Consider the following 24,745-nt stretch of genomic DNA (forward strand, 5'->3'; position numbering starts at 1 on the left):
TCTAGTGTTTTTAATAGGAATGGGTATAATATTTTGCAAAAAGTTTTACTACATTTATTGATATCATTATATGGATTTTGTTGTTTCTGTTATTGATCTGGCCAATTATGTTGATGGTTTTCCTAATACTGAACCAGCCCTGCATCCTTGGTATAAATTTTACCTGTTCATAGTATATGATTTTTGTGATATTGCTGCAATCTCTTTGCTAGTATTTTATTTTTTTGCATCAATATTCATTAAGGAAATTGGTCTATAGTTTTCTTTCTCTGTTTTTCATCTCTTTGGTTTAGTTATCAAAACCATCTTTGTGTCATGAAATGAATTAGTTAAGACTCTTTACCTACTTTTTTCAAGTTGTTTATAGAGTATTAGGACTATTCCTTTAATGGCAGAATTCACATGTAAATTTATCTGGTCCTGGGTATTTTTTCTTAAAAAACTCATTCATCCCCCCCAAGACAGAGTTACTTAAGTATTCTATTTCTTCTCCTGTTAATCTGGGCATTTAATATTTTTATAAATATTACTTTATTTAATTTAGATTGTCAGGCATATAATTGGTCAAAACAAATCCTAATAATTACTTTAATTTCATTTTCATTGCTGACATATTCTCCCTTTTCATTTTTGATATTGGTAACTTGGTTTCTTTCTTTTCATCTTTAAAATCAAATTAACCAATGGTTTATTTTATTGTTTTTTTCCACAAAATCATTTCCTAATATTTTACTGACTAGTTTAATGTCTTTTTTGTTGTTGTTGCTGCTGCTGTTGTTTTACTTTCAATATATTAATCTCTCCTTTAATTTTCAGGATTTCCATTTCAGTGTTTAATTGGAGATTTAAAATTTATTCTTTTTCTATTTTTGTTTTGTTTTGTCCCCAATTCACTGATCTGTTCTTCATTTATTTTTCTGATATACATGTTTAGAGATATAAAATTTCCCCTAAATATTGCTATGACTTCAAGGGATAAGATTTTTAAAGACTTTTGTAAAGGTCTAAATCAGACCTAGATTCTCCTCTGTCTAGCATGAATTATGCTAGGATAGCCCATTAGGAAGCCAGACTTCATTGAAGTAACTTAGTATATCTGAATCTGTCCCTCTATTCCCATTCTAAGATGGATCTCTGGATTTGGGGCTGGTAGAGGAGGGGGAAAGGATGATGAATAGGGAAGAATCCTAGGTCCTAGGAAATTCAGACAATTTCTTTTCCTCCTTAAGTTCTGGAGTTCTCTCCTATCTTGGCTTAGCCTCTGTGATAGATAGGCGCCAACATTGTAAAGGATAGTAGATGGTGAGGAATCCTGGGTCTTAGGAAACTTAGACAGTTCTACCTTTTTACAGTCTGGAGCTCTTTCCTCTTGGCCAGTCTTTATGACTGTTAGGCACACTAACATTGCACCAGCAAAGAGAGACAAACAAAAATTACAATAAGGCAAATGGGCAAAAGCTAAAGTAACAACAACGAAACAATTGAAAGCTGTGAAATTAACAATGACCAAACTAACTGCTGGGTCTGTACCCCAAAGAGATAATGGACACAAAGACTTGTACAAAAATATTCATAGCTGCGCTCTTTGTGGTGGCCCAAAACTGGAAAACGAGGGGATGCCCATCAATTGGGGAATGGCTGAACAAACTGTGGTATATGTTGGTGATGGAATACTATTGTGCTCAAAGGAATAATAAAGTGGAGAAGTTCCATGGAGACTGGAACAACCTCCAGGAAGTGATGCAGAGCGAGAGGAGCAGAACCAGGAGAACATTGTACACAGAGACTAATACACTGTGGTATAATCGAACGTAATGGACTTCTCCATTAGGGGCGGTGTAATGTCCCTGAACAACTTTCAGGGATCCAGGAGAAAAAAAAACACCATTCATAAGCAAAGGATAATCTATGGGAGTGGAAACACCGAGAAAAAGCAACTGCCTGAATACAGAGGTTGAGGGGACATGACAGAGGATAGACTTTAAATGAACACTCTAATGCAAATACTATCAACAAAGCAATGGGTTCAAATCAAGAAAACATCTAATGCCCAGTGGACTTACGCGTCAGCTATGGGGGGTGGGGGGGAGGAAAAGAAAATGATCTATGTCTTTAACGAATAATGCTTGGAAATGATCAAATAAAATATATTAAAAAAAAAAAGAAAAAAAACAATGACCAAACTAGGCCTTAAGTAAGAGATGTGACAAGGCACCACCTTATTTGCAAAGGAGAACTATGGGTATTTTTTAGCCTAATAAACGTTTATTGTACTGCATCTCCAATACTCCAAGCATTATTTTAATAATATTTATTAAAATCAACTTAGAGCAAAGAGAAAGCAAAAACCAGAGCAAAAGCTGCAGCCTCTTCACTCCACACTGTCCCAGCCAGCCAGCAAGAGCATGCACTGACAGAAAGGACTTGACGATGCACATCCAGGGAAAGGAAAGGGAATTGTGGGGATTGTAGTCCCCAGGGTTCAAGATTCCAATCAATACAAATGTGCACGTGAAGCATTTCCAGATTCATCAGAAAGCATATAATGTTGGGCTTTTTTTGCTATGTTGGTTAGTTTATCTGAATGACTCCCCATCTCACTCCTACTCAACATGTTAAAAAATGGAACTTATACTTTTCCTAAAGCTACTCTTCCTACTTATTCCACAATTTCTGTTGTGAGTACTGCCCATCCCCCCACCCCCTAATATTTCTAGATACCTAGGATCATCATCAAGACCCAGAGTGATCTTTGGCTCTCTTTGTTTTCACTTACCCTTTCCCATGTTAATTCATTTTTCAAGTCTTGATTCCATCCCCACAACATTTCTGGCATCCATCCCACTCTCATTATTCAAATGGCTACAGCATTACTTCAAGCCCTTGTAAGAAATTAAATTTAAGTTTTTATGCTAATATGAAAGTTCTAAAATAATGTTGTGGGCACCAATTTAGAAATATTACAGCTTAAGTCAAAATTACTTTTAGCAGCTTTATTTACAGAGGTGGAAAGAGTGAAAGTGGAAAAATGTAGAGACAGATTCTAATAAGTCTCGCAGCCCTTCTCTTGAGAAGCTAGACTAAGTCCCAGCAGGACTTCTCCAAGACTGTCTCCACATGGATTTTTCTGGTAGTCCTCAACCAGAAGTCTTGGACCAATGCAGCCTCCCCCAAAGCCAAGGCAGGAATCTCTGGAACCAGTCTGTCCAAAGGCCAGGAAAGGAAGGCCAGCTATTCACTCTTCAAACTGATGCAGGATTCAGGGAAAAAGTCTCCTCCTCCAGTCCATCTCACCAACACAGAGAGTCTCCAAAGACGAACTCCAAAGGAGAAATTCAAAGGAGAGGTCCCTTGGACAGAAAGTTCAGGACTTTTTATAGTCGTTTTTTTCACATCACTTCCTGTCCCTTCCCCACTTTACAGGAACCAATCATAGTCTTTTAATTTGCCTAGCACTACCCAGGGGTGGGGAGCAGTGTCCTTTGGAATTGTCACCCACTCTAGCAAGTGACTTGTGAACTCTCTTACTTAGTGACTGGTAATGTACTAAGTAGGGGTATTTGAGTTTTTGATTGATTAACTTAAAAGTTGCTGATTGATAGACAAAGAAAGTCTGATTCATTTTCCACACCCTCAAAATGTCAATACCTCAATATTCCTTCACCTGGACTATTGTAACAACCTTCTAGTACCCTCTATGCCTCTAGTCTTTCCCCCTTTCAAATAATTCTCCACATAGTTGTCATTCTAAGAAAATATCACTCCCTTTCTCAGAAACTTTTTGCCTTTAAGATAATATAGAGGGGCAGATAGTTGGATCAATGGATATAAAATCAGATCTAGAGACGGGGGGTCCTGAGTTCAAATTTGATCTTAGAATCTTCTTACCTATGTGTTCCTAGGCAAGTTACCCAACTGCCTAGCCCTTACTGCTCTTCTACCTTAGAACTGATACTTAATATTGATTCTAAGACAGAAGGTGAGGGCTTAAAGAAAATACAAACTTTGCTTCTTTGTTTCTTTTTTCCTTTCTTCTTTCTTTGTTTCTTTGTTTCTTTTTTGTTTGTTTGTTTGTTTGTTTGTTTGTTTGTTTCTTTCTTTCTTTCCTTGTTTCTTTCTTTCTTTCTTTCTTTCTTTCTTTCTTTCTTTCTTTCTTTCTTTCTTTCTTTCTTTCTTTCTTTCTTTCTTTCTTTCTTTCTTTCTTTCTTTCTTTCTTTCTTTCTTTCTTTCTTTCTTTCTTTCTTTCTTTCTTTCTTTCTTTCTTTCTTTCTTTCTTTCTTTCTTTCTTCATTTGCCCTTTCTATCTCTTATCCTCCTCCTAATAATGGAGTATATATTTTTCCTCTTGGTTCTCACTTTAGTCTAAATCATTTGAGTGATATTCAAATAGTACCTGTTACCCCTACCCCTTCTTCAGTCATGGTCTTCTATTTGCACTCCTAATTATCTGAGATGAATCCCACTATCTCATTCCTTTCTCCCCTTTCATTCTTTTTAAGATCATCAAAACATAACAAAATGTCTCCAAGGCTCTTTATTTTGCTCGTCTCCCTCTGTGGGCCCTGCTGCATCACCATTCTTAAGAGATACTTATATAATCCCTCTCCAATTAAAAACATAAACAGTTTATAATTATAAGGTCTTCTCTGATTGCTCACCTTCATTTACATTTTTTGTTTCTTTACTCTCATGTTTGTATCCCAAAGTTTTATTAAACTCTAGTCTTTTCATTAGAGGTGATGGAAAGTCCTCTGCTTCATTAAAAAATAAAATATAATATGTTTTAATATATTAAAATTCTATTTAAATATTTATTTATATTTAAATATGAATAATAAAATAAATAATGAAAAATTTAAAAAATCTTGTACGATTATATTTAGCTTTTCTGGATAAACTATTCTTGATTGTAAGCCTATATCATTCACCTTTTAGAGTACTGTATTCCATACTCTCTCTTCCTTTATTGTGGTAGCTGCTAAATTTTGTGTGATTCTGATTGTGGTTCCTTGGTACCTAGATTATTTCTTTCAAGATACTTGCTATTATGTATTTCAGGGGTATTATTAATTATTACCCTTTTATATTCTATAACAATACTCTTCACTTCACTACCATGATCCTCAATTCATGTCATCAGCATTTCACATCAAGCAGCAATCCCAAGGTTGCAGATCATTTCTCACTGTTTCTATTTAGAAACAAACCCAGAGGGTTGGTCTTTTTTAATCTTTTCCCAGTATTCTAGGATCAATTTTTACCAGAATCCTTTTACACTGAGGACATAATATAAATGCTTTTATTTTTTGAGGGGAGAACCCTGGCATGTTAAATATATATATGCCTAGGTGTGCAAGAATTCTAGTCCAAATGAATTTACTAAGACCCAATGAAACATGCTGTGGGTCTGGAAGTGATCAAGAATTCAGGAAATCAAAAAGAATGAGTAAAATCTGTACTTGACACCATAGGCAAGCTCTCTTCTTAGGTAGACCCTATTTACTTTTAATTGAACTTCATATTTCTTGCTTAACATGGTATTTGGTGTTAATAAAAATCTTTCTTTCCTCTCTCCTTCCTTCCTTCCTTCCTTCCTTCCTTCCTTCCTTCCTTCCTTCCTTCCTTCCTTCCTTCCTTCCTTCCTTCCTTCCTTCCTTCCTTCCTTCCTTCCTTCCTTCCTTCCTTCCTTCCTTCCTTCCTTCCTTCCTTCCTTCCTTTCTTCCTTCCTTCCTTTCTTCCTTCCTTCCTTCCTTCCTTCCTTCCTTCCTTCCTTCCTTCCTTCCTTCCTTCCTTCCTTCCTTCCTTCCTTCCTTCCTTCCTTCCTTCCTTCCTTCCTTCCTTCCTTCCTTTCTTCCTTCCTTCCTTCCTTCCTTCCTTCCTTCCTTCCTTCCTTCCTTCCTTCCTTCCTTCCTTCCTTCCTTCCTTCCTTCCTTCCTTCCTTCCTTCCTTCCTTCCTTTTCTGAGTCAAATGAGTTATATTTAATCAGAAAGAAGTCAAGGAAATTATAAATGAAATCTACGCCTAATTAGGATACCTGGGACGTCTCTCAGGATCCTAGTCCACTTTCCATTGACAAGCCAAAAATTTCCTTTTTGTTCTCTAGTGACATGAATGCTGATGATGATGCTAAGTGGCTGGAGTGGGTGTCATTTCAATTTGAGGCCATCGCTGGAGAAGACCGAGAGATTGACCTGCAAGAGTTCAAGAAAGCACTGAAAGTGAAAGAGGCAAGTGCCTACTTCATAAAACCAAGTTAGAGTATATTTCAACTAGAGAGAAGGAGGGAAAGGTCATAAGAAATGAGCCACTGATCTATGTACTGCTTCAAGAAAAGATGAGGGCCCCCCATCAATGAGAGTCTGCAATCTTTTTTTCTCTATGGAAAATTCCTCTTTAGGTCAGTTATATGGTACAATGGATAGAGCACTAGGCTTGAAATTAGAGAGATGTGAGTTCATATTCAGTCTCAGACATTTACTGGGCAAGTCACTTCACATCTGTCAACCTCAGATTCCTTAACAGTAAAATGGGTATAATAGCTGCACCTGTTTTTTAGTGTTCTTGTGAGGGCCAAATGTGATAGTAATTATAAAGTGCTTAGCACAGTGCCTGGTAAATATTAAGTGCTATATAAATGTTAGTTATTATTATTGTTGTTATTAGGTAGGAGCAACAATATTCTCCCTCCTCCACTTGGAAGTATCAGGAATAGCCCCATTATATTCATCCATAGGTTTTTTTTTCGACCATGATTGGCTGTAGTTCTAGGTCCCCTCAATTCTTCTTTCCCAATATTTTTGTTCAGCTTTCTCTGCCTTCCATTTAGATTGCCTTAAGCACTTCCCATGGGCATTTTCTTCTTTGAGCAGGCTAGAATCTTTGCTGGCCCAATGCTGAGCTAAAAAATATCTCATATATAAAGTTTCTCCTTCAAAGTCTAGTCAGTAATACTACTCTCCAGGATGCCAAATTATCAGCAGGAACCATCAGAACAGGTAAATCTTTTGCTGGTCATCATACGGTCATTTGAAATCAATCCCACTGGCTTTCCAGGTATGTTTTTCCATGTGGAATTGTTGCAATTGGTACATATTAGAGGAACTTGATACTTCATTATAGGAGAATCCTTAGCAACCACAGCCTTATAGGAATTGATTTTCTAGGCAATCCTTTTGTGTGGGTTACATGCATTGGGATGCTGACCTAGCTCTAGATTTAGAGTTACTTAAAATTAATAATTTATTAATTTTAAAAATTTAGCTACTTAAAATTTCAGTATGAGATTTTATTCCTTGAAAATCAGTAAAATAAATCAGGGCTTGTTCTACTCTTTTATTGATTGTCTAAACGTATGAGAGTGATGGAGAAAATATAATAATGTAGATTAAACTCAAAAGGGTGCCCTGGGTACTTTTTTCAGAGAGCCAATTAAACATTTATTAACAGATCTGCCTCCCCAATTGCCTTTTCTTAAGGTTTTGTAAAACTATTATATTCCCTAAAATGGCACAGGAGTGAATTCAACAGTCTATGCACATGCACACTTCATTCAATCTTCAAAAGAAAAGATATTTTAACATTACAGAACATAAGGGGGGGGGAGTTTTAATGGGCAGCTGTTAATAAGTACTAAAACCCTGATTCTGAATCTTGAACAGATTGTCTAATATTGTATACTGGCTCATATCTGTACATGCAGAACTCCCTAAAAGTCCATTAAACCATTTTCATTTATAAATAAGGGAGAGAGGTTAGCCTTTATTCCCTAGGCAAAAGAGCAGTAAGAGTCATTTTATATGGGAGAAAAAAATGCTATCTGCCCAAATAACTTACACACTGCTGGCACTACTCTCCCCTTGCAGAATCTTGAGTTTTGTTTTACATTTGTTTTACATATCCCTGGGAATATAGAAAGATGTGCTATTTTTGTCGAGAGCAAAGAGAAAGTGATACTGATGGGAATTTCCTAGTTGGACCTGCTGAATCCATGCAGAATACAAAGACGAAAGCTGCTACCTGATATTTTTTGTCCCTGAATACGTTTTTTTTTAAAAACTTTTTTTAAGCCTTTATTTGGTCATTTTCCAAGGTTATTCATTAGAAAGAAAGATCACTTTTTTTTCCTCCTCCCTCCCCCAACCCCTCCCATTGGCGATGCGTGATTCCTCTGGGTATCACATGCGTCCTCGACCCTAGCCCATTTCCATGCTATTGATTTCCTAGTAGGGTGTTCATTCAAAGTCTCTCCTTGATCATATCCCCTCCACCCCTGTAGTCAAGCTGTTGTCCTTCCTCAGGTTTTTACTCCCACCGTTTGTCCTCTGCTTGTGGGTAGTGTTTTTTTCTCCTTGGTCCCTGCATGTTGTTCAGGATCATTGTATTGAGACTAATGGAAAAGTCCATTACTTTCGATTGTACCACAGTGTATCAGTCTCTGTGTACAATGTTTTCCTGGTTCTGCTCCTTTCTCTCTGCATCACTTCCTGGAGGTTGTTCCAGTTCCCATGGAATTCCTCCACTTTATTGTTCCTTTTAGCACAATAGTATTCCATCACCAACATATACCACAATTTGTTCAGCCATTCCCCAATTGAAGGGCATCCCCTCATTTTCCAATTTTTGGCCACCACAAAGAGCGCAGCTATGAATATTCTTGTACAAGTCTTTTTCCTTATTATCTCTTTGAGGTACAAACCCATCAGTGCTATGGCTGGATCAAAGGGCAGACAGTCTTTTAGCGCCCTTTGGGCATACTGAATACTGGTTTAACTTTTATTGAAGCAGTTCCATAATAGCCAGGATCTTCTTTAAGACATTCTGCTGTACATCCTAATCATTACTGGGTGTTTTAAGTTTATCTGAATGTGTCAATTTTAATGCATTTTAATGCAATTTATATGCAATGCTGCTAGATCATCTGACAAGTCAATTCTAGAGTGATCTATAGTGTCTGGAAGTTCTGATACATTCCCAAGTTCATCTAAAAAACATGCTCATATGAAGTTTGTTACTCTTGATGAATGGATTTACTCCTTCCACATAAGATTTCTTGGTGCCAAACTCAATCAGATTTACTATTTGCCTACATTTAGCCACCAAGGGAAGTGTTCTTACAGCAGTTGGGGAAGGAGAATCTGAGATGATATCAAACATATGTGGATTCAAGATAGCAGGACAGAGAAGTCGAAGAAAGACAAAACCACTAACAACCCTGGTTCTCAAGGTGGTTGTGTTCATTGGCCATTTATATTGTACTGATGAACACCCCAGAGTCCGAGCCCAAATCTGTACAGCCATGAATACTCTTCCCACAAGCTCTGAAAGTATGTTCAATAATTGCCTTAAGTTAGTGTTTACTTTGTGTATGTGTGTACTAAATTAGTCTTAGCCATTTGGGTTGTACAAATAAACATCCATAAATAGACCACAATGTACAAGGCAAAATGTCTGCAGCTGTGAATACTTTTTCCACAAGGTCTGCTTCATTTAAGAATTATTGACAATCTTAATTACTTCCTATAGAAATTGACTTCCTGTTGATGGGTAGTATTCATTGATAGAAATATTCAAGAAGATTTTAACAATGGAGATTCTTTTATCAGGTGTGAAGACCCAGTATTAGGGAGTACGGTGGATAGAGAGCACTGTCCTTGGAATTGGAGAAGTTCTGAGTTCAAATTTGGTCTCAGAAATTTGGGAGCTGTATGAACCTGGGCCCTTGAGGCTCTCAACCACTATTTGCCTGTCTTTGTTTCTCCATTAGTAAAATAATAGCATCTATCTTCAAGGCTCCACTGTGTGGATAAAATGAGATAATATTTGTAAAGCACTTTGCAAACTTTAAAGCATTATGTAGATATTCACTGTAATTAAAATGATAGAATGATGATAGATCTTCTAAGACAACAGTCTTAGCTAACATTTTTTTTTTTGATTCCCACAGTCCTTCTTTGCGGAGAGATTTTTTGCTCTGTTTGACTCCGATGGAAGTGGCACCATTACTCTACAAGAACTTCTGGGGGCTTTAAACCTACTCATCCATGGGAATACAATGGACAAACTCAAGTTCCTCTTCCAAGTCTATGATGTGGATGGTAAGGGGATGGCCACAAGAGGTAGAATATGATGGCTATGACTGTGAGGGTCAGGGGAAAGGCAGGAAAGTAGGGCTGTTTTTCTCCCCCAGGGCTATGTTATTTTTCAGTCATTTTAGTCAAGCCTGATTCTTCATGACTCCATTTGGGGTTTCAAAGATACTAGAGTGGCTTGCCATTTCCTTCTAGAACTCATTTTATAGATGAGGAAACTGAGGCCAACAGGGTTAAGTGACTTGCTCATGGTCACACAACTAGTTAGAGTCTGAGGCTAGATTTGAACCTAGGAAGATGAGTCTTCCTGATTCCAGACCTAGTGATCTATCTACTGTGTCATCTAGTTTCCATGGTTAATTCCACTAGAAGTTCAGTATTTTTCTGAAGAATGAATAGCCTTGTTTTTTGGTAAAGGAATGTCAGGCAAGAAGGTGTTGACTGGGGGATTTCTTTGGGAGTAGTAGGATTCTGTTCTTTCTTCCCTAGTGCCTTTCCTCTGAGATTACCTTGTATACATCTAGTTGTTTGGTGTTGATTCTCCCCATTAAAGGGTGCAAGGATCATGTTTTTGCTTTGCTTTGTATCTCCAGCATCTGGAAAATAGTATGAGCTCAATACATATGTGTTGACTGACTTACTGATAGTTACCTATTCTGCATGTGCATGATCAGCCCTTAGTTCCAAATGGGGGACCCTAAGTAGCTACTAAATTCTTAGAGGAAGACTCATTGAAGTGAGTAGGAAAGGGAGCCATTGGCAGGAGGACAGAGTCCCTTCAGACAAATTTCATTTACTTCAAGATAGTCAGAAAAGCTAAATAAAATGGGTTTGGTCCAGCTAGACCCCTAAGTCTAGGAATTGGGTTCACAAAACCAGTAATAGGGTTCTTATCTGGATCAAACAGGAGCAGACATTGTGGGGAGGGAGTAAGGAGCCTCAACCTGAGGACTGATGCCAATTCAGGCATTCAGTGGAGAACAGGACAGAGACAAAAGGGAAATTTTCTGGAGAATACTGGAGGGGGAAGTTCCTGGAATTTGGCAGCTAGCTGACATTTAAACTCTCCCATGGTAGGCAAAGGGGTTTTGAGCCATTTTTGCTGGTCTTACTCTGACTGAGTGACTCAAGTGTTTTGTGCTTCTCCAGGAGCCTCCTTGTCCAGTGGAGTGGGGAGGCTAATGGGGTCATTACAGATTCCAATGAGTTAACTGGATCCAAGTCCAGGGCTCTCTAGAAAGCTTAAGTGAAGTTGGCAACCATTGGGCTATAAAAAGAGTCTATCTAACTCTGATCTTAACCACTATCTGTCTCGGTTTCCTCAAACGTAAAGTGAGAATAATAACAGTAGCTACCTCCCAGGATTGTTGTAAGGATCAAATGAGATAATATTAATAAAGCACTTACCACAGAAATACATAGAAGGAGCTTAATAAATGTTCTGTGTTCCCTCATTCCTTGTTTCCTCAATTCTGCGATCTCTTCATGATTATGTTTTATTAAGTGTTTTCTGTTTGAAATTATGCATCTGTTGGCTTGATGTGGGAGAATCATGGAAAAGTGAACTCAGAGCTACAAATGTGAAAAGATGGGAGATCCTAACAGAATTATGCATTTGGATATGATCTTTAGGGGGGCCCCAAGTTGCATATAGGGAGTTGATAGTCTTTGCTCCATCATTACCTATACTCTTTCTTCATTATCATACTTGTTAAAGCCATCCACACACTCCATACACTCAGTAATCTACTTAAGACAGAAGATAAGGATTTAAAAAAAATTTGTAACCTCAGCTCTTAGCATGATGCCTTGAACATAATAGAAATTTAACAAATGGCTGTTAAATAAATGTTTTTGAGCAGAGGGAGTTCTATGATGACTTTTATCTATTCTTCTATTACAGTAAAAATTAAAATTAATCTCATTTATTCCCCATCTACAGGAAGTCAGTGGTCTCTCGGGAAATGTAGTTCCCCTTTAGGGTAACAGATTTTCAATTATACATTAGTCATGATGTTATTTAGATGTTTCAGTCATGTCTGACTCTTCATGACACCATTTTGACTTTTCTTGGCCAAGATACTCAACTGGTTTGCCATTTCCTTCTCTAGCTCATTTTACAGATGAGGAAACTGAGGCTAATAGAATTATGTGACTTTTTGGGTCACATAGCTAGTAAGTGTCTGAGGTCAGATTTGAACTTAGATGTTCCTGACTCTCAGGCCTGGCACCCTATGATATATTTTGGGATATCTATAGGAAAAGGAAGAGGACACCTGATCGGGGTTCAAGAAGACATGGGTGAATCCAGGTCAAAGTCAGTACTCTACTCCTTATTCCATTCTGCTGCCTTAGGAGGGAGTCATGGCCAGCCATCATCATTCATTTTCCTTTTGGAAAGACATTGTCCTGGAGGCTCTGAAAATTTATATTGTGATATTGGACTTGATGGATTCTTAAGTTCCTTTCTAGCTCCAAATCTATGTTTCTATGATGACAAGAGTGCCTACTCCTCCCCATGACACTCACTTCTCCCCACCAGGAAATGGCTCCATTGATCCAGATGAGCTACGAGTAGTGCTGCAGTCATGCCTAAAGGAGAGTGCCATCTCTCTGCCAGAAGAAAAGCTGGATGACCTCACTCTGGCCCTCTTTGAATCAGCTGACAAAGACCACAGTGGTTCTATAACCTTTGAGGAGCTCCAGGAAGAATTAGACAAATTTCCTGAGGTCATGGAGAATTTAACCATCAGGTACTATTGCCTTTCTCTAAGTTGTGAATCTTAAAAATTCTCAGACCCTACTTCATAAGGTTTGGTTAAGACCATTCCCCATTTTAAACAATGAAGGAACTTAGATCAGGAATGTGAGACCTCTACTCCACCCCTACTTAAGCCTGCTTTAGGGGAAGAAACTCCTTGCTGAACAATAAAAAATACTTAAACCCATACTTATAGTAAGGCAAAAGTTCTTAAGCTATGCCTATTTTTAGATCTAATACAAAAGGGTGCTAATACCTATAAAGGTCAGGCAACTTGTGAACTTGCAAAAGGCAAAGAAGTGAAAACTTACTCAGGCGTGAATTACTCAAAAGTTTAGCCTTCTTAGGTGTGAATTAAGAATGGTCTGTCCTTTGGAAAACGTCTACTGTGATTGGTAGATGTGAGAACTTAGGGGAGGTGACATAGGAGAAAATTCCCTTTAAAAGGAGAGGAAAAGCTGCCCTGAAGGACAATCTCAGAGGAACTCTCTCTGGAGATGGCAACTGGCCAAAGCTGAACTGGTCTCTCTCTGAACACTAGAATCCTTGCTTGGGACAAATCTTGTGGTGAGTGGATAAAAAGACTGACTGATCTCTCTCTCTTAAGGCTGGCCTTAGCTGGCCTAGCTCTTTTTTCTCATTATTCCCTTTTCTTTCTCTCTCTTTCTTTAATTCCTCATTTGTATTAATTAAAATCTGTATAAAACCCAGTTGACTTGGGTATATTTCATATTTGGGATTTTTTCCCTGGCGACCACCTTATATTTGATTTAAAACAAGACACTGTCTTGAAACCATATTTTCTGCGGTCATAATTTAAGGCAACCACTCTATTATCTGCAACAGTTTATGTCTTCCACTATTTTAATCACTACAGTTTATGGCCTCAACTATGTTAACTCTTATAAAGTGGATGATTATCTAATGATGCATCTACTTTGAACCAATTCCCCTTCCCCAAATTCCCTCACCTCAACCTGGATTTGATGTTAATACATTGCTTACTGTTGAAATTTCATTTGTTACCATTTCCCTTTGGCCCTCTTTGTAGATTGTACTATGTTGATAAATGTCATTCTGTTTATCTTGGACCAATAAATCAATCAGTCAAAATCTTTTAGGCAGGGGCATTTAAGTGACTCAATAGATTGAGAGCCAGGTCTAGAGATGGGAGGTCCTGGGTTTAAATCTGGCTTCAGACACTTCCTAGTTGTGTGACTCTGGGCAAGTCACTTAACCCCCATTGCCTAGGCCTCACCTCTGCTTTGGAACTGATATACAGTATTAATTCCAAGATGGAAGGTAAAGGTTAGAAAAAATCTATTAGGAACTGACCATATGCTAAGTATTGGGGTTATAGATACAAAATTCAGATGATCCCTCCCTTCAAGGAGTTTACACTATACTATACTGATGGGGACACAATAAGTAAATATGAAATATATACAATATAAACACATAGTGAATAGTGATAGGGGGATGCATTAATTAACAATAGAGTAAATCAGTAGGGGCCTAGGAGTTTAGTTTAAATGCTATGGTTAGGGGAGGGTAATGGAGTCGTCATAGAAACTCAACAATTAATTGGAACCCAGTATAGCAATTCCCAGAGGGGAATGGCAGTCACTGGGCTATACAGTCTGAATTCTTACTATCTAACCCTCTAATCTTAACTGCTATCTGCCTCAGTTTCCTCAACTATAAAAAAGGTAAGAACAATAGCAGCAACCTGCTGGGATTATTGTGAGGATCAAATGAGATAGTATTTTTAAAACTCTTAGCACAATACCTAGCACATAGTAGGCACCTAATAAATGTTGATTGATTGATTGATTGATTAAGCTCCTTGTCAGCAGGTATATTATACATTAGATAGCTGTTGAACTACTAGATCAAATGCAATCAGGCTCATAGGTGAAGACTTTCTAACAATGGTGATGGTCATGATCTACTTTCATTGAATCATTTTCTATTGGAGTTTGGTAAATTATCCCAATTGTGGGTTTGTAAGCTTTGTAGATTATCTGTCCCATTGTTTACTAATCTTTTAAATGATCCATTTTGTAGTTTCTCTAGTTTTGGGGGTTATCTCTATAAAATAGACACAGTGGATAGAGTAATGGGACTGTGATCAGAAAGATCTGAGTTCAAACCCCATCTCAGACATTTACTGGCTATGTGATCCTAGGCAAGTCATTTCACCTCTGTTTGTCTCAGTTTACTGTAAAATTGGAATAATAATAGCACCCTTCCCCCAGGGTTGTTGTGAGGATCAAATGAGATAATATTTCTAATGTGTTTGGCACATAAAAGGGGTTTAATAAATGCTTCCTTCCTTCTTTCCTTCTTTCCTTCTTTCCTTCTTCCTTCCTTCCTTCCTTCCTTCCTTCCTTCCTTCCTTCCTTCCTTCCTTCCTTCCTTCCTTCCTTCCTTCCTTCCTTCCTTCCTTCCTTCCTTCCTTCCTTCCTTCCTTCCTTCCTTCCTTCCTTCCTTCCTTCCTTCCTTCCTTCCTTCCTTCCTTCCTTCCCTTTCTTCCCCTCCTTCCCTTTCTTCCCCTCCTTCCTTCCTTCCCACCTTCTTCACTTCCGTGTAGAATCATTTTATGGATTGATTATCTGATTTGTAGTTTATCCACTTTGTTGCTTATTAGCATTGATATCAAGGTTTCCTTTCTCTCTCTCTCTTATTCCCTGAACACACTAATTAGGCTTTCCCCACACTGAGGTGTCTTCTCCAATGAATGTAAAGCACACTTTTTTTTTCCCCCACAGTGCAGCTAATTGGCTGAAGCCTCCATCCTCCAAGAAAAGGCCACAGATACCCCGCCACCTGACTTCAGCATACTGGCATAACAACTGTGGCAAGCTGGCCGTTCTGGCTGTCTACATTGGACTCAACATCCTGCTTTTTACTCTGGCAGCCCTGAAGTACCAGTCCTCTGGAACCAGGATCATGATCGCTAGAGGTGGTGGCCAATGTCTGAACTTCAACTGTAGTTTCATCGTGGTGAGGGCTAGATGGAATTTCCTTCACGGGATTATAGGGAGGTAGTTGGATGAGGAGGAATGGATAGGAATGAAGGGGGAAGGTTTTAGCTTGGTACTCTAGGATCATTCAGCTTCCTGAGCTGAGATTCTCCTTACTTTGGAGAAGTAGCCTAGGAGAATGTAATAAGACTATGTCCAGGGAGAAAAGCAAAGGGACCAGAAAGAGGCACAACTATGAAGTCGCCACTGCTTCTTTTTTCTTCCCCACCCCTTGGCCTCCCTAGGTATTGATGTTGCGGCGTTGTCTCACTTGGTTAAGGGCCACATGGTTGGCCCGAGTTTTACCACTGGACCAGAATGTTGAGTTCCACCAGCTCATCGGCTATGTGGTAGTTGGATTCTCCTTCCTACATACCACTGCCCATGTGGTCAACTTTGGTAAGTTTCTGCTCCCAAGAACTCACTTCCCTAACCAAAGCCACTGGAATCTCATCATGATTTTCCTCTCCCCTAACCCTAATTTTGCTCTTTTCTCAAAGTACAGGTCTAAGCATTTCATTCCTCTACTCAGTAAACTCCAGTGTCTCCCGATTACTTCTAAAAGCAAATATAAAGGCTTCTGTTTTGACATTTTCATCCCTTATGACCTGCCCCAAAACTGCTTTTCCAGCTTTATTACACATTATTCTATTATATCTACTCAATGGCCCATTTAGACTGACCTTCTTACTATCTGTACATACAACAGCTGATTTCTCTTCTGAATTCCTTTTATTGGCTTTACCTGAAATGAACTCCAACCTCTCCTCTTCTTTCAGAATCCCTGGCTTCCTTCAAGTTTGATTCCTCCATGAGGCTTTTACTGATCTTCTTTCCCAGCTGTTGTCACAATACATCCGTGATAATAAGAAACTGAGGCACAAAAGGTCCAAGCTTATCTATTTATTCATATGGCTAGTGATTACCAAAAGTAGAGGCCAATGGTTCCTCAGTAACCAAAGACCCTTGAAACAATTAGAATAGTTTTTTAAAATATAGTTTAGTGGTTACATAAGGTCCACTTCTTCCCCAACCCTTGAGAAGGTAAGCAGTATGATATCAATTGTATGTGTGAAGTCATGCAAAATATACTTCCTTATTAGTCATGTTGCAAAAGAAAACAGATACATACACATAAACACAACAAAAGTCAAGGACGTTTTAAAGAGTATGCTTCAATTAGCACTCAGAGTTCATCAGTTCTCTCTCTGGAGGTGCATAGCACTTTCCATCACTTGATGGATCCTTTGAAATTGTTTAGGATAGTTCTCTTAATCAGGGTATTTAAGCCTTTCATAGTTAGTTGATCATTCTTACAATAAGGCTTCTGGTATATAATGAATTCCTACTTCTGATCATTTCATTTTGCATCAATTCACATAAGGCTTTCCAGGATTTTCTGAAATCATCCCGTTCATCATTTCTTTGCCCATGTGAACTGGTTCAGTCATTCTAGAGAATAATTTTCAATGATGCCCAAAGGGCTATAAAACTGTGCATATCCTTTGATCCAGCAATACCATTACTAGGTCTGTATCCCAAAGAGATCAAAGGAAAAAGAAAAGGACCTATATGCACAAAATATTTATAATATCTCTTTTTATGGTGATTAAATTGGAAATTGAGGGGATGTCTATCAATTGGGGAGTGGTTGAAAAAGTTGGGGCATATGATTGGATGAAATACTACTGTATAAGAAATGACCCTATAGTCTTTGCCCATGGTTAAGACTGATCAATATCTTCAGATTATTAAGAATTGTAGACTGATAGTTAAGGAAAATGTGTATCCTGTACATATAACAGTGTTTACCAGAAGCATCTGGCAACCCTTTCTGCAAATTTTTCCAGCTTCCTCTAGCTCTAATGACATGAGCTGTGTGTAATCACATCTAGGATATAGATTTTCAATAAACTAATCATCAGCTTGAAGGCCTGCATTACTTAGAAAGTCAGTCCTGTTGCCAGTCACTAGATTAAGGCTCTAACAAGAGCAGTGCTATTTTAAAAACCTATTTCTACTGAACTGATATACAGAGACTCTAGCTCTGAGCTCTGCTGGAGGGAGAACAGGCATGGGCTTCTGCCTTCCTCAAGTTTTAGGATGGTTCTAGAGGTTCTTATGACAAGGCTAAATATTTATTTTAGTGGATGTTATGCAAGAAGCTGGTAACCACACACTGTGTTAGCCAAACAACCATGCAGGTGAAAATTGATTTCTTTTCATTTTTCATTTTTTTTTACTTAAAATTTCATTTTAATCTTATTTTAATGATAGATTTTGCTTTTATATTACCTTCATCTCCAGATATCTCATTTCCACTCCCATTCCCCTAACTCGTGAGCTCTTCCTTGTAGCAAAGAATAAAAAAGGAAGAGGGGGCAAAAAAGCATTTCAGTAAAATTAACCAACTCATTAACCAAGTCTCACAATGTCTACACCTGTAATATTCCCTGCAAAGAAGGGATAGAAGCATATTTCTCTTCTCTTCTCTGGGATTAAGTGTTGTCATCATACTTATATAATGTTCAGTTTTGGTTTCTTGTTCTTTCCATTTACATTATTATAGCCATTGGATATATTTCATAGATCTTAGATTTGAAGCTGCAGAAGACATTGGAGTCCAATAATCCAATCCTCTTATTTTACAGATCAGGAAACTATGAACCAATGAGATTAAATTATTTGTCTGACAGGGTCATAGAGATATCAGAGGTAGTATTTGAACCCTCTTCTTCTGACTCCAAATACATTGTTCTTTCCACTATATCGAGTGTTTAACAATTTGGGGGGGTTATGGGGCCTATTTGACAGTCTGCTGAAGCCTATGGACTCAGAATAATGTTTTTAAATAACTGAATGAAATACTAAATTTAAATTAGTCATTTAGTCACAAATGTTTAAGTCTGCTTTGTACTGGGAACTTTTTTTTAAAGAGTCAAAATGTGATTAAGCTCAAGGAACTTAAAATCTAATGGAAGAGACAAGTAAACAAATATGTGCCAAAAAATCAATATATAGGATAAACAGGAAATAACAAACAGAGGAAGGCTCTAGAATTAGGAGGAGTTGGGAAAGGCTTCCAATAGAAAATGGGATTCTAGTTAGAACTTAAAGGAAAGGAAGCCTGAGCAGCCAGTAGGAAGAAAGGAGGGGGAAGAGCATTTCTGGAACAGTGGTAGCTGAAGCCTAAAGATGAAGTGTCTTGTTTGTGGAATAGCCAGGAGGCTGGTTTCATTGGATTAAAGAAGATGTGCTGAGGAATAAGGTGTCAGAAGACTGGCTAGATAGTAGGGGGTTAGGTTATGAAGGGCTTAAAACTTCGAACAGATTTAATATCTGATCTTGAAAGAGATAGGGAATCATTGAAGTTAATTGAATTGGTGAAATGGTCAAAACCTTTTGGTATCTGAAAGAAGGATGGGGGGAGGCTTGAAGAAGGTTAATGGAACAAAAAAATATGTAATTCCCCCCATTCCCCATCCAAGTCTGCAGAGCTGCTGAGATCTATCAAAGAACTCCAGGTTAGGAATTCTTGAAAATGTGAAGTATTTTTTTGGTTCTGCCTACCTTACTTGGTTACAATTCATAATCATCTTCCCAAGTGTCTGTTAAAATGTCAATTCTTATGATGCAGCAAAATATTCTATTATATTACCAGAGTTGCTGCCTCCTACATCATGATTATTTGCTATATTGTTTTTCCTTCAGTTCTGCTTAAGGATTACAGGCAGGACCAGTAAAGAACTAAACAACACTGGAGTTCCTAAAATTTTATTCTATTTAAAAATGGAATGGGCAGCCATGGGTAATAGTATATTTGCCCTCATTGATGATCTTCAAGCAGAGACTGCACTTGGTGGGCATGTTGTAGTAGGGATCTCTTTTGAGTACGGATTGTACTAGCTTAAGTAATGTGACAAGGAAATCACTTTAAAAAGACTGATATATATTAATTTAAGGTCGCCAAGGAATTCAGCTATGTAATTCCTAAATGAAAACTCAAGTCAGCAGTCAACCTTTTATGGAGTTTAATTGCAAACAGGAGGAAGAAAGGTATTAGAGATAGAGAGAGAGAGAGGGGGGGGGGGAGAGAGAAAGGGGAGAGAAGGGAATAGGGCTTAAATATCCCCTCTGCTTAGGCTGGGCCAAAAGGTCCAAGCCCTTAGATAGCTGAGGCAAAGAAAAGAGATCAGTCCCTATCACTCACGTGACCAAAATGGAGAAACAGTCTCAGGGGCCTCCACCTCCAGCCTCCTTCAGAGCAAGCCCTCCTCTCAGAGCAAAACCTCTCGAACTCCTCCAGTCCTCAGACCCCGCTATCTTTAAGGAAACCATCCAAGTTCCCTCCCCTCAGTTCTCACATCTACCAATCACTGTCCATGTCTTCCCTGTGCCAATGGTGGCTCTAGCTTAACCCAGGACCACCCAGAGGTCTGTGGTTTTGCACATGTCTGTTGAAGGTCATATTCTCAAATAATTAAATCTTGATCCTTTGCTGCAGCCCTTCCTAAATCCTTTTACTCTGAGTAGGGTGGAGATTGTATTTTCCAAGACCTGGTTCTGTCATTCCAAGTATCTCTATTGTATTAATTCTAAAATCAATCATGACTCAAAGAACTTCCTGTTCTATGCTTAAGCATAGGTCAAAGCCCTTTCCATTGTTTAGCAAAAGGTTTCTGTCCTAAAGTAGTCTTAGGTAGGGAGGAGAAGGATCCTCCCGTGCCAAGGGGGTTCACATTCCAATAGAGATCTTACTATCAGTAGGAAATTTTTTCCAAGTATGAAATTTTCCAATGGTGAAATTTCCAACATTCATAAGTCTAAGAAATTTCAAGGTTTACAGTAATCAACCTATGAAAACTTATTATGTGCCTGCTATAAGGAAGATGATGTGCTAGGGACCAGAGAAATAAGACAAAACAATGACCACAGAACAGTCCTTGCCCTAAAATAGTTTATATTCTATAAAGAGAGACAGCAGGTACAATATATTCATGTACAAAATAAGTGCATAAGGCTCAGTGGATTGAGAGTCAAGTCCAGAGATGGGAGGTCCTGGGTTCAAATATGATCTCATACACTTCCTGGCTGTGTGACCCTGGGCAAGTCACTAAACCTCCATTGCCTAACCCTTACTGCTCTTCTTCCTTGGAACCAATACACAGTATTGATTCCAAGATGGAAGGTAAGGGTTTAAAAAAAAAAGAATAGTAAACAATAATCTATGATTACAGTCCATGTTTCAAGTGAGTATGGTTTCATTCATCCTTTTTGCCAGAGTAGTTCAGGTCTTTAACCTCTTCAAAACTCTCATAATTCCCAAAGTCCCAAATTCCATAAGTCTAAAAGCTTGGACAAAAATCTCTTTGTAGCAAGAGTGGAGAATTTAAAACTTCATCAGAGACAATATTTGCCAGTACAGGCTGGGTGTCTTATAGCTTACTGTTTCCAGGATGTATCCTCTTCCTGTCTTGCTGACTTCTGGATCACACTGGCTAGCTGGACAGCCAAAATCCTTGCTGCTACTACAGATTATTCATCCCTCTTGGGTGTCCTCTTTTAAAGAAACTTCTATCTCCTTCTAGGCAACAGCAGTGCTATCAATACCTGGTCTTCTGGAAAATAGAATTCTTAGTCTCCTCAAATAAGTATTATATCTTGGGGTCACATATCCTGAGAAATATAGTCCTTTTTGCCTTGGAAATACTGTTATATATAGATAAGGAAATGAAGGCTCAAAAGGATATTCACTTTGCTAATGGTCCCATAGTTACTAATTGCCAAAGGCAAGATATGACCTTGTGCAGAAGATATCATAAGATTGAAGGGCACTAGTGAGTACCAGCAGACAGTCTCAACTCAAATAAAGGACAACATTTAATACATATGCACATGGATGTGTCCAACTCTGTGCTAGGTGTTGTGAGGAATAGAAAAGAGTCATACTTAAAACTGTATGTGCCTTTTGATCTAGTAACACCACTACTAGTGGTCTATATTCCAAAGAGATCCCCCAAAAGGGGAAAAGGACTTATTTGTCCAAAAATATTTATAGCAGCTGTTTTTGTGGTAGCAAAGAATTGGAAATCTAGGAGTTGTCCATCATTTGGAGAATGGCTGAACAAGTTGTGACATATTTCCATGTTGCTGGTGTTTACATTACAGTGTTCATTTAGAGTCTACATCCCCAATCATATCCCCTCAACCCATGTATTCAAGCAGTTGTTTTTCTTCTGTATTTCTATTCCCACAGTTTTTCCTCTGAATGTGGATAGTGTTCTTTCTCATAGATCCCTTCAAGTTGTTCAGGGTCACTGCATTGACACTAATGGAGAAGTCCATTACATTTGATTGTACCACAGTGTATCAATTTCTATGTACAGTGTTTTCCTGGTTCTGCTCCTCTCCCTCTGCATCACTTCCTGGAGGTTGTTCCAGTTCCCATGGAATTCCTCCACTTTATTATTCCTTTGAGCACAATAGTATTCCATCACCAACATATGCCACAATTTGTTCAGTCATTCCCCAACTGAAGGGCATTCCCTTATTTTCCAATTTTTTTGCCACCACAAAGAGCGCAACTATGAATATTCTTGTACATGTATTTTTCCTTATTGTCTCTTTGGGGTACAAACCCAGCAGTGCTTTGGCTGGATCAAAGGGCAGACAGTCTTTTAGCGCCCTTTGGGCATAGTTCCAAATTGTTCTCCAGACGGTGATATTTTTTGATGAATAACTGTGAGTGACTTAATTATTCTCAGCAATGCAGTGATCTAAGACAATCCCAGAGACTCTTGATGAAAATGCTGTCTGTCTTCATAGAAAAAACTGTATACAGATCAAAAGAAGCTGGATTTCAATTTCTTTCTTCTTTTTTTTTTGTAATTTGAGATTTCTTCCACAAAATGGCTAGCATGAAAAAATGTTTTACATGATTGGATATGTAAAATCTATGTCAAATTATCTTCTATCTCAAGAAAGGGAAAATAATGGGAGGAAGTGAGGGAGAGAGGGCAAAAAGGAGGGAGAGAATTTAGAATTTAGAATTTAAAATTAAAAAAATGAATGTTAAGAATTATTTTCACATATAATTGGGGAAATAAAATATTATTAAAGAGAAAAGAGAGCCATTCTCTTTGTCCTTAGGGAGTTAGCATTCTAGCTGTGGAAATGAATTAACAATTAGAATATGTAAAAACAATTCAAAATGAACTGCTAAATTAAAGATAACTAAATGGAAAAGCATTTATTAAGTGTTTATAACGCATCAAGCACTTTGCTAAACTCTCAAGATGCAGACAATAAAATTGAGAAAATCATTGCTTTCATGGAGGTCACATTCTAATTGGAGGAGATAATACACCAAGGAAAGCTCTTGTTTATGTTCAGTTCATGGAAAATGGAAAAGCCAAAAGTATTTAGGAAGATAAAGTTGCAAGGCAATTGGCAAGGTCCAGAAGATCTTAGAGGGAAATGGTTGTTCCACTATAAAAAGAATCATGAGTAAAAGGGTACAGTGGGGCTCTGGGATATCTGCTGCACAAGTAAGGATCCAGGGGTCAGCCTCAAATTAGCAGTAGGCATCCTGCACTTTGCGGGAGATGGGCAATGGGACAATGAGGGGTGTTTGGGGAAGAAAAAGTCAGTGGCTTCCTTCAGTGACATCAGATATGTCTGGTCTTTCTTTTTGTCACTCATTGACTGGATGGGGTCAGGGAAGGAAACAAAATTATATCATTTTTAAGATACTCATTTATTTAAATAGCTAAGACAAGCCAATACATATGATACTAATTAACTGTGGGGTCTTGAGGTACTCATCTTCTTTGGATTTCCATTTCCTTCCTAAAGGATTCAAGAGAACAAATTAGTGGGGGGGGGGCAGGAAGTGAGATGTCCTAACTTATACATGCCTGAATGATTTTTAATGAAAAAGAAAAGAACAACAAATAAATATCCCTGCTGTGGGTCCAGCTGTGAACTAGACACTATGAGAAACAGAAAAGACACATTCTAAACTGGAAAATTTCCAAGATGCCTTTCTGACACTAGCATTCTATGCCTGGGAATCTAAACACTGTGTAGAAGAAAGAACGTTCAATGTGGTTTAGAAAAGTGATGTCTATTAGTGGTTGCTGGCCCCTGGCCCCTGGAACAGATTTGAAGACTGGCTTGGATCCATAGTTGTCCCGGGTGCCCAGAAGAGTGGTCTGTTTCTGCTTTCTCCATTCTGGAAATCTTTTTTTTTTTCTAGCTCAACTGGCTCAATCAGAGAACAGCACCTTCCAGTTCTGGGAATATCTCCTCACCACTCGGCCTGGCATTGGCTGGGTCTATGGCACAGCATCCCTCACGGGCATCGTCTTGCAGCTTCTCATCCTCATCATGCTTGTATGTTCCTGCTCCTTTGTCCGAAGGAGTGGACACTTTGAGGTATGCTATATAATCCCTTCTTCCCTCTCCCTATATAGCCAGTTTCCCTTTCAGGACCATTATCTGAGGCTATCTGTCCACCTCTTCCATTCCATATCCTTAATTCTAGTTATTGCTTTTTTGATCTTCTAAGGGTCATATTCCAGTGAATAAAAGACTCATGAATATGCGTACATGTCATTTATATGCAAGTTTCAGGCACTACCCTGGACAGCACTATTTTTATAATCAAGTCAAAATGCTTGGCTTTGGAAAGCTCCTCAATTTCCCCAGTGCTTTTCATCCACTTAATATCATTGTCGGGTCCACCTGTGATGGGCAGTAGAAGCAAAAAACCCTTTTGGGATCAAAGAAGGAAAAGAAGAACTGGGATACCCTTTTTAAAAAAAAATTTCTAGTTACTTCCAGACCAGAACTCTCTTCTCTAAATCTC

General features: G+C 38.3%; 1 protein-coding gene across 2 annotated transcripts in view; it reads left to right on the top strand.

The window, feature by feature from the left end:
* Positions 1 to 6,049: 6,049 nt before the first annotated feature.
* The window catches only part of NOX5 (NADPH oxidase 5), a 37,235-nt gene continuing 18,539 nt past the window's right edge, over positions 6,050 to 24,745 (top strand). The window contains 10 exon segments of one of the 2 annotated variants that reach the window (NM_001291670.1): positions 6,109 to 6,228; positions 9,945 to 10,095; positions 10,188 to 10,196; positions 11,845 to 11,851; positions 12,015 to 12,071; positions 12,452 to 12,456; positions 12,632 to 12,842; positions 15,622 to 15,856; positions 16,122 to 16,275; positions 24,134 to 24,312. In NM_001291670.1, the coding sequence (NP_001278599.1) occupies positions 6,109 to 6,228; positions 9,945 to 10,095; positions 10,188 to 10,196; positions 11,845 to 11,851; positions 12,015 to 12,071; positions 12,452 to 12,456; positions 12,632 to 12,842; positions 15,622 to 15,856; positions 16,122 to 16,275; positions 24,134 to 24,312 (1,128 nt within the window). 2 annotated transcript variants of the gene reach the window in all.

Source organism: Monodelphis domestica, chromosome 1 (assembly GCF_027887165.1).
Source record: "Monodelphis domestica isolate mMonDom1 chromosome 1, mMonDom1.pri, whole genome shotgun sequence".
Lineage (NCBI taxonomy): Eukaryota > Metazoa > Chordata > Mammalia > Didelphimorphia > Didelphidae > Monodelphis > Monodelphis domestica.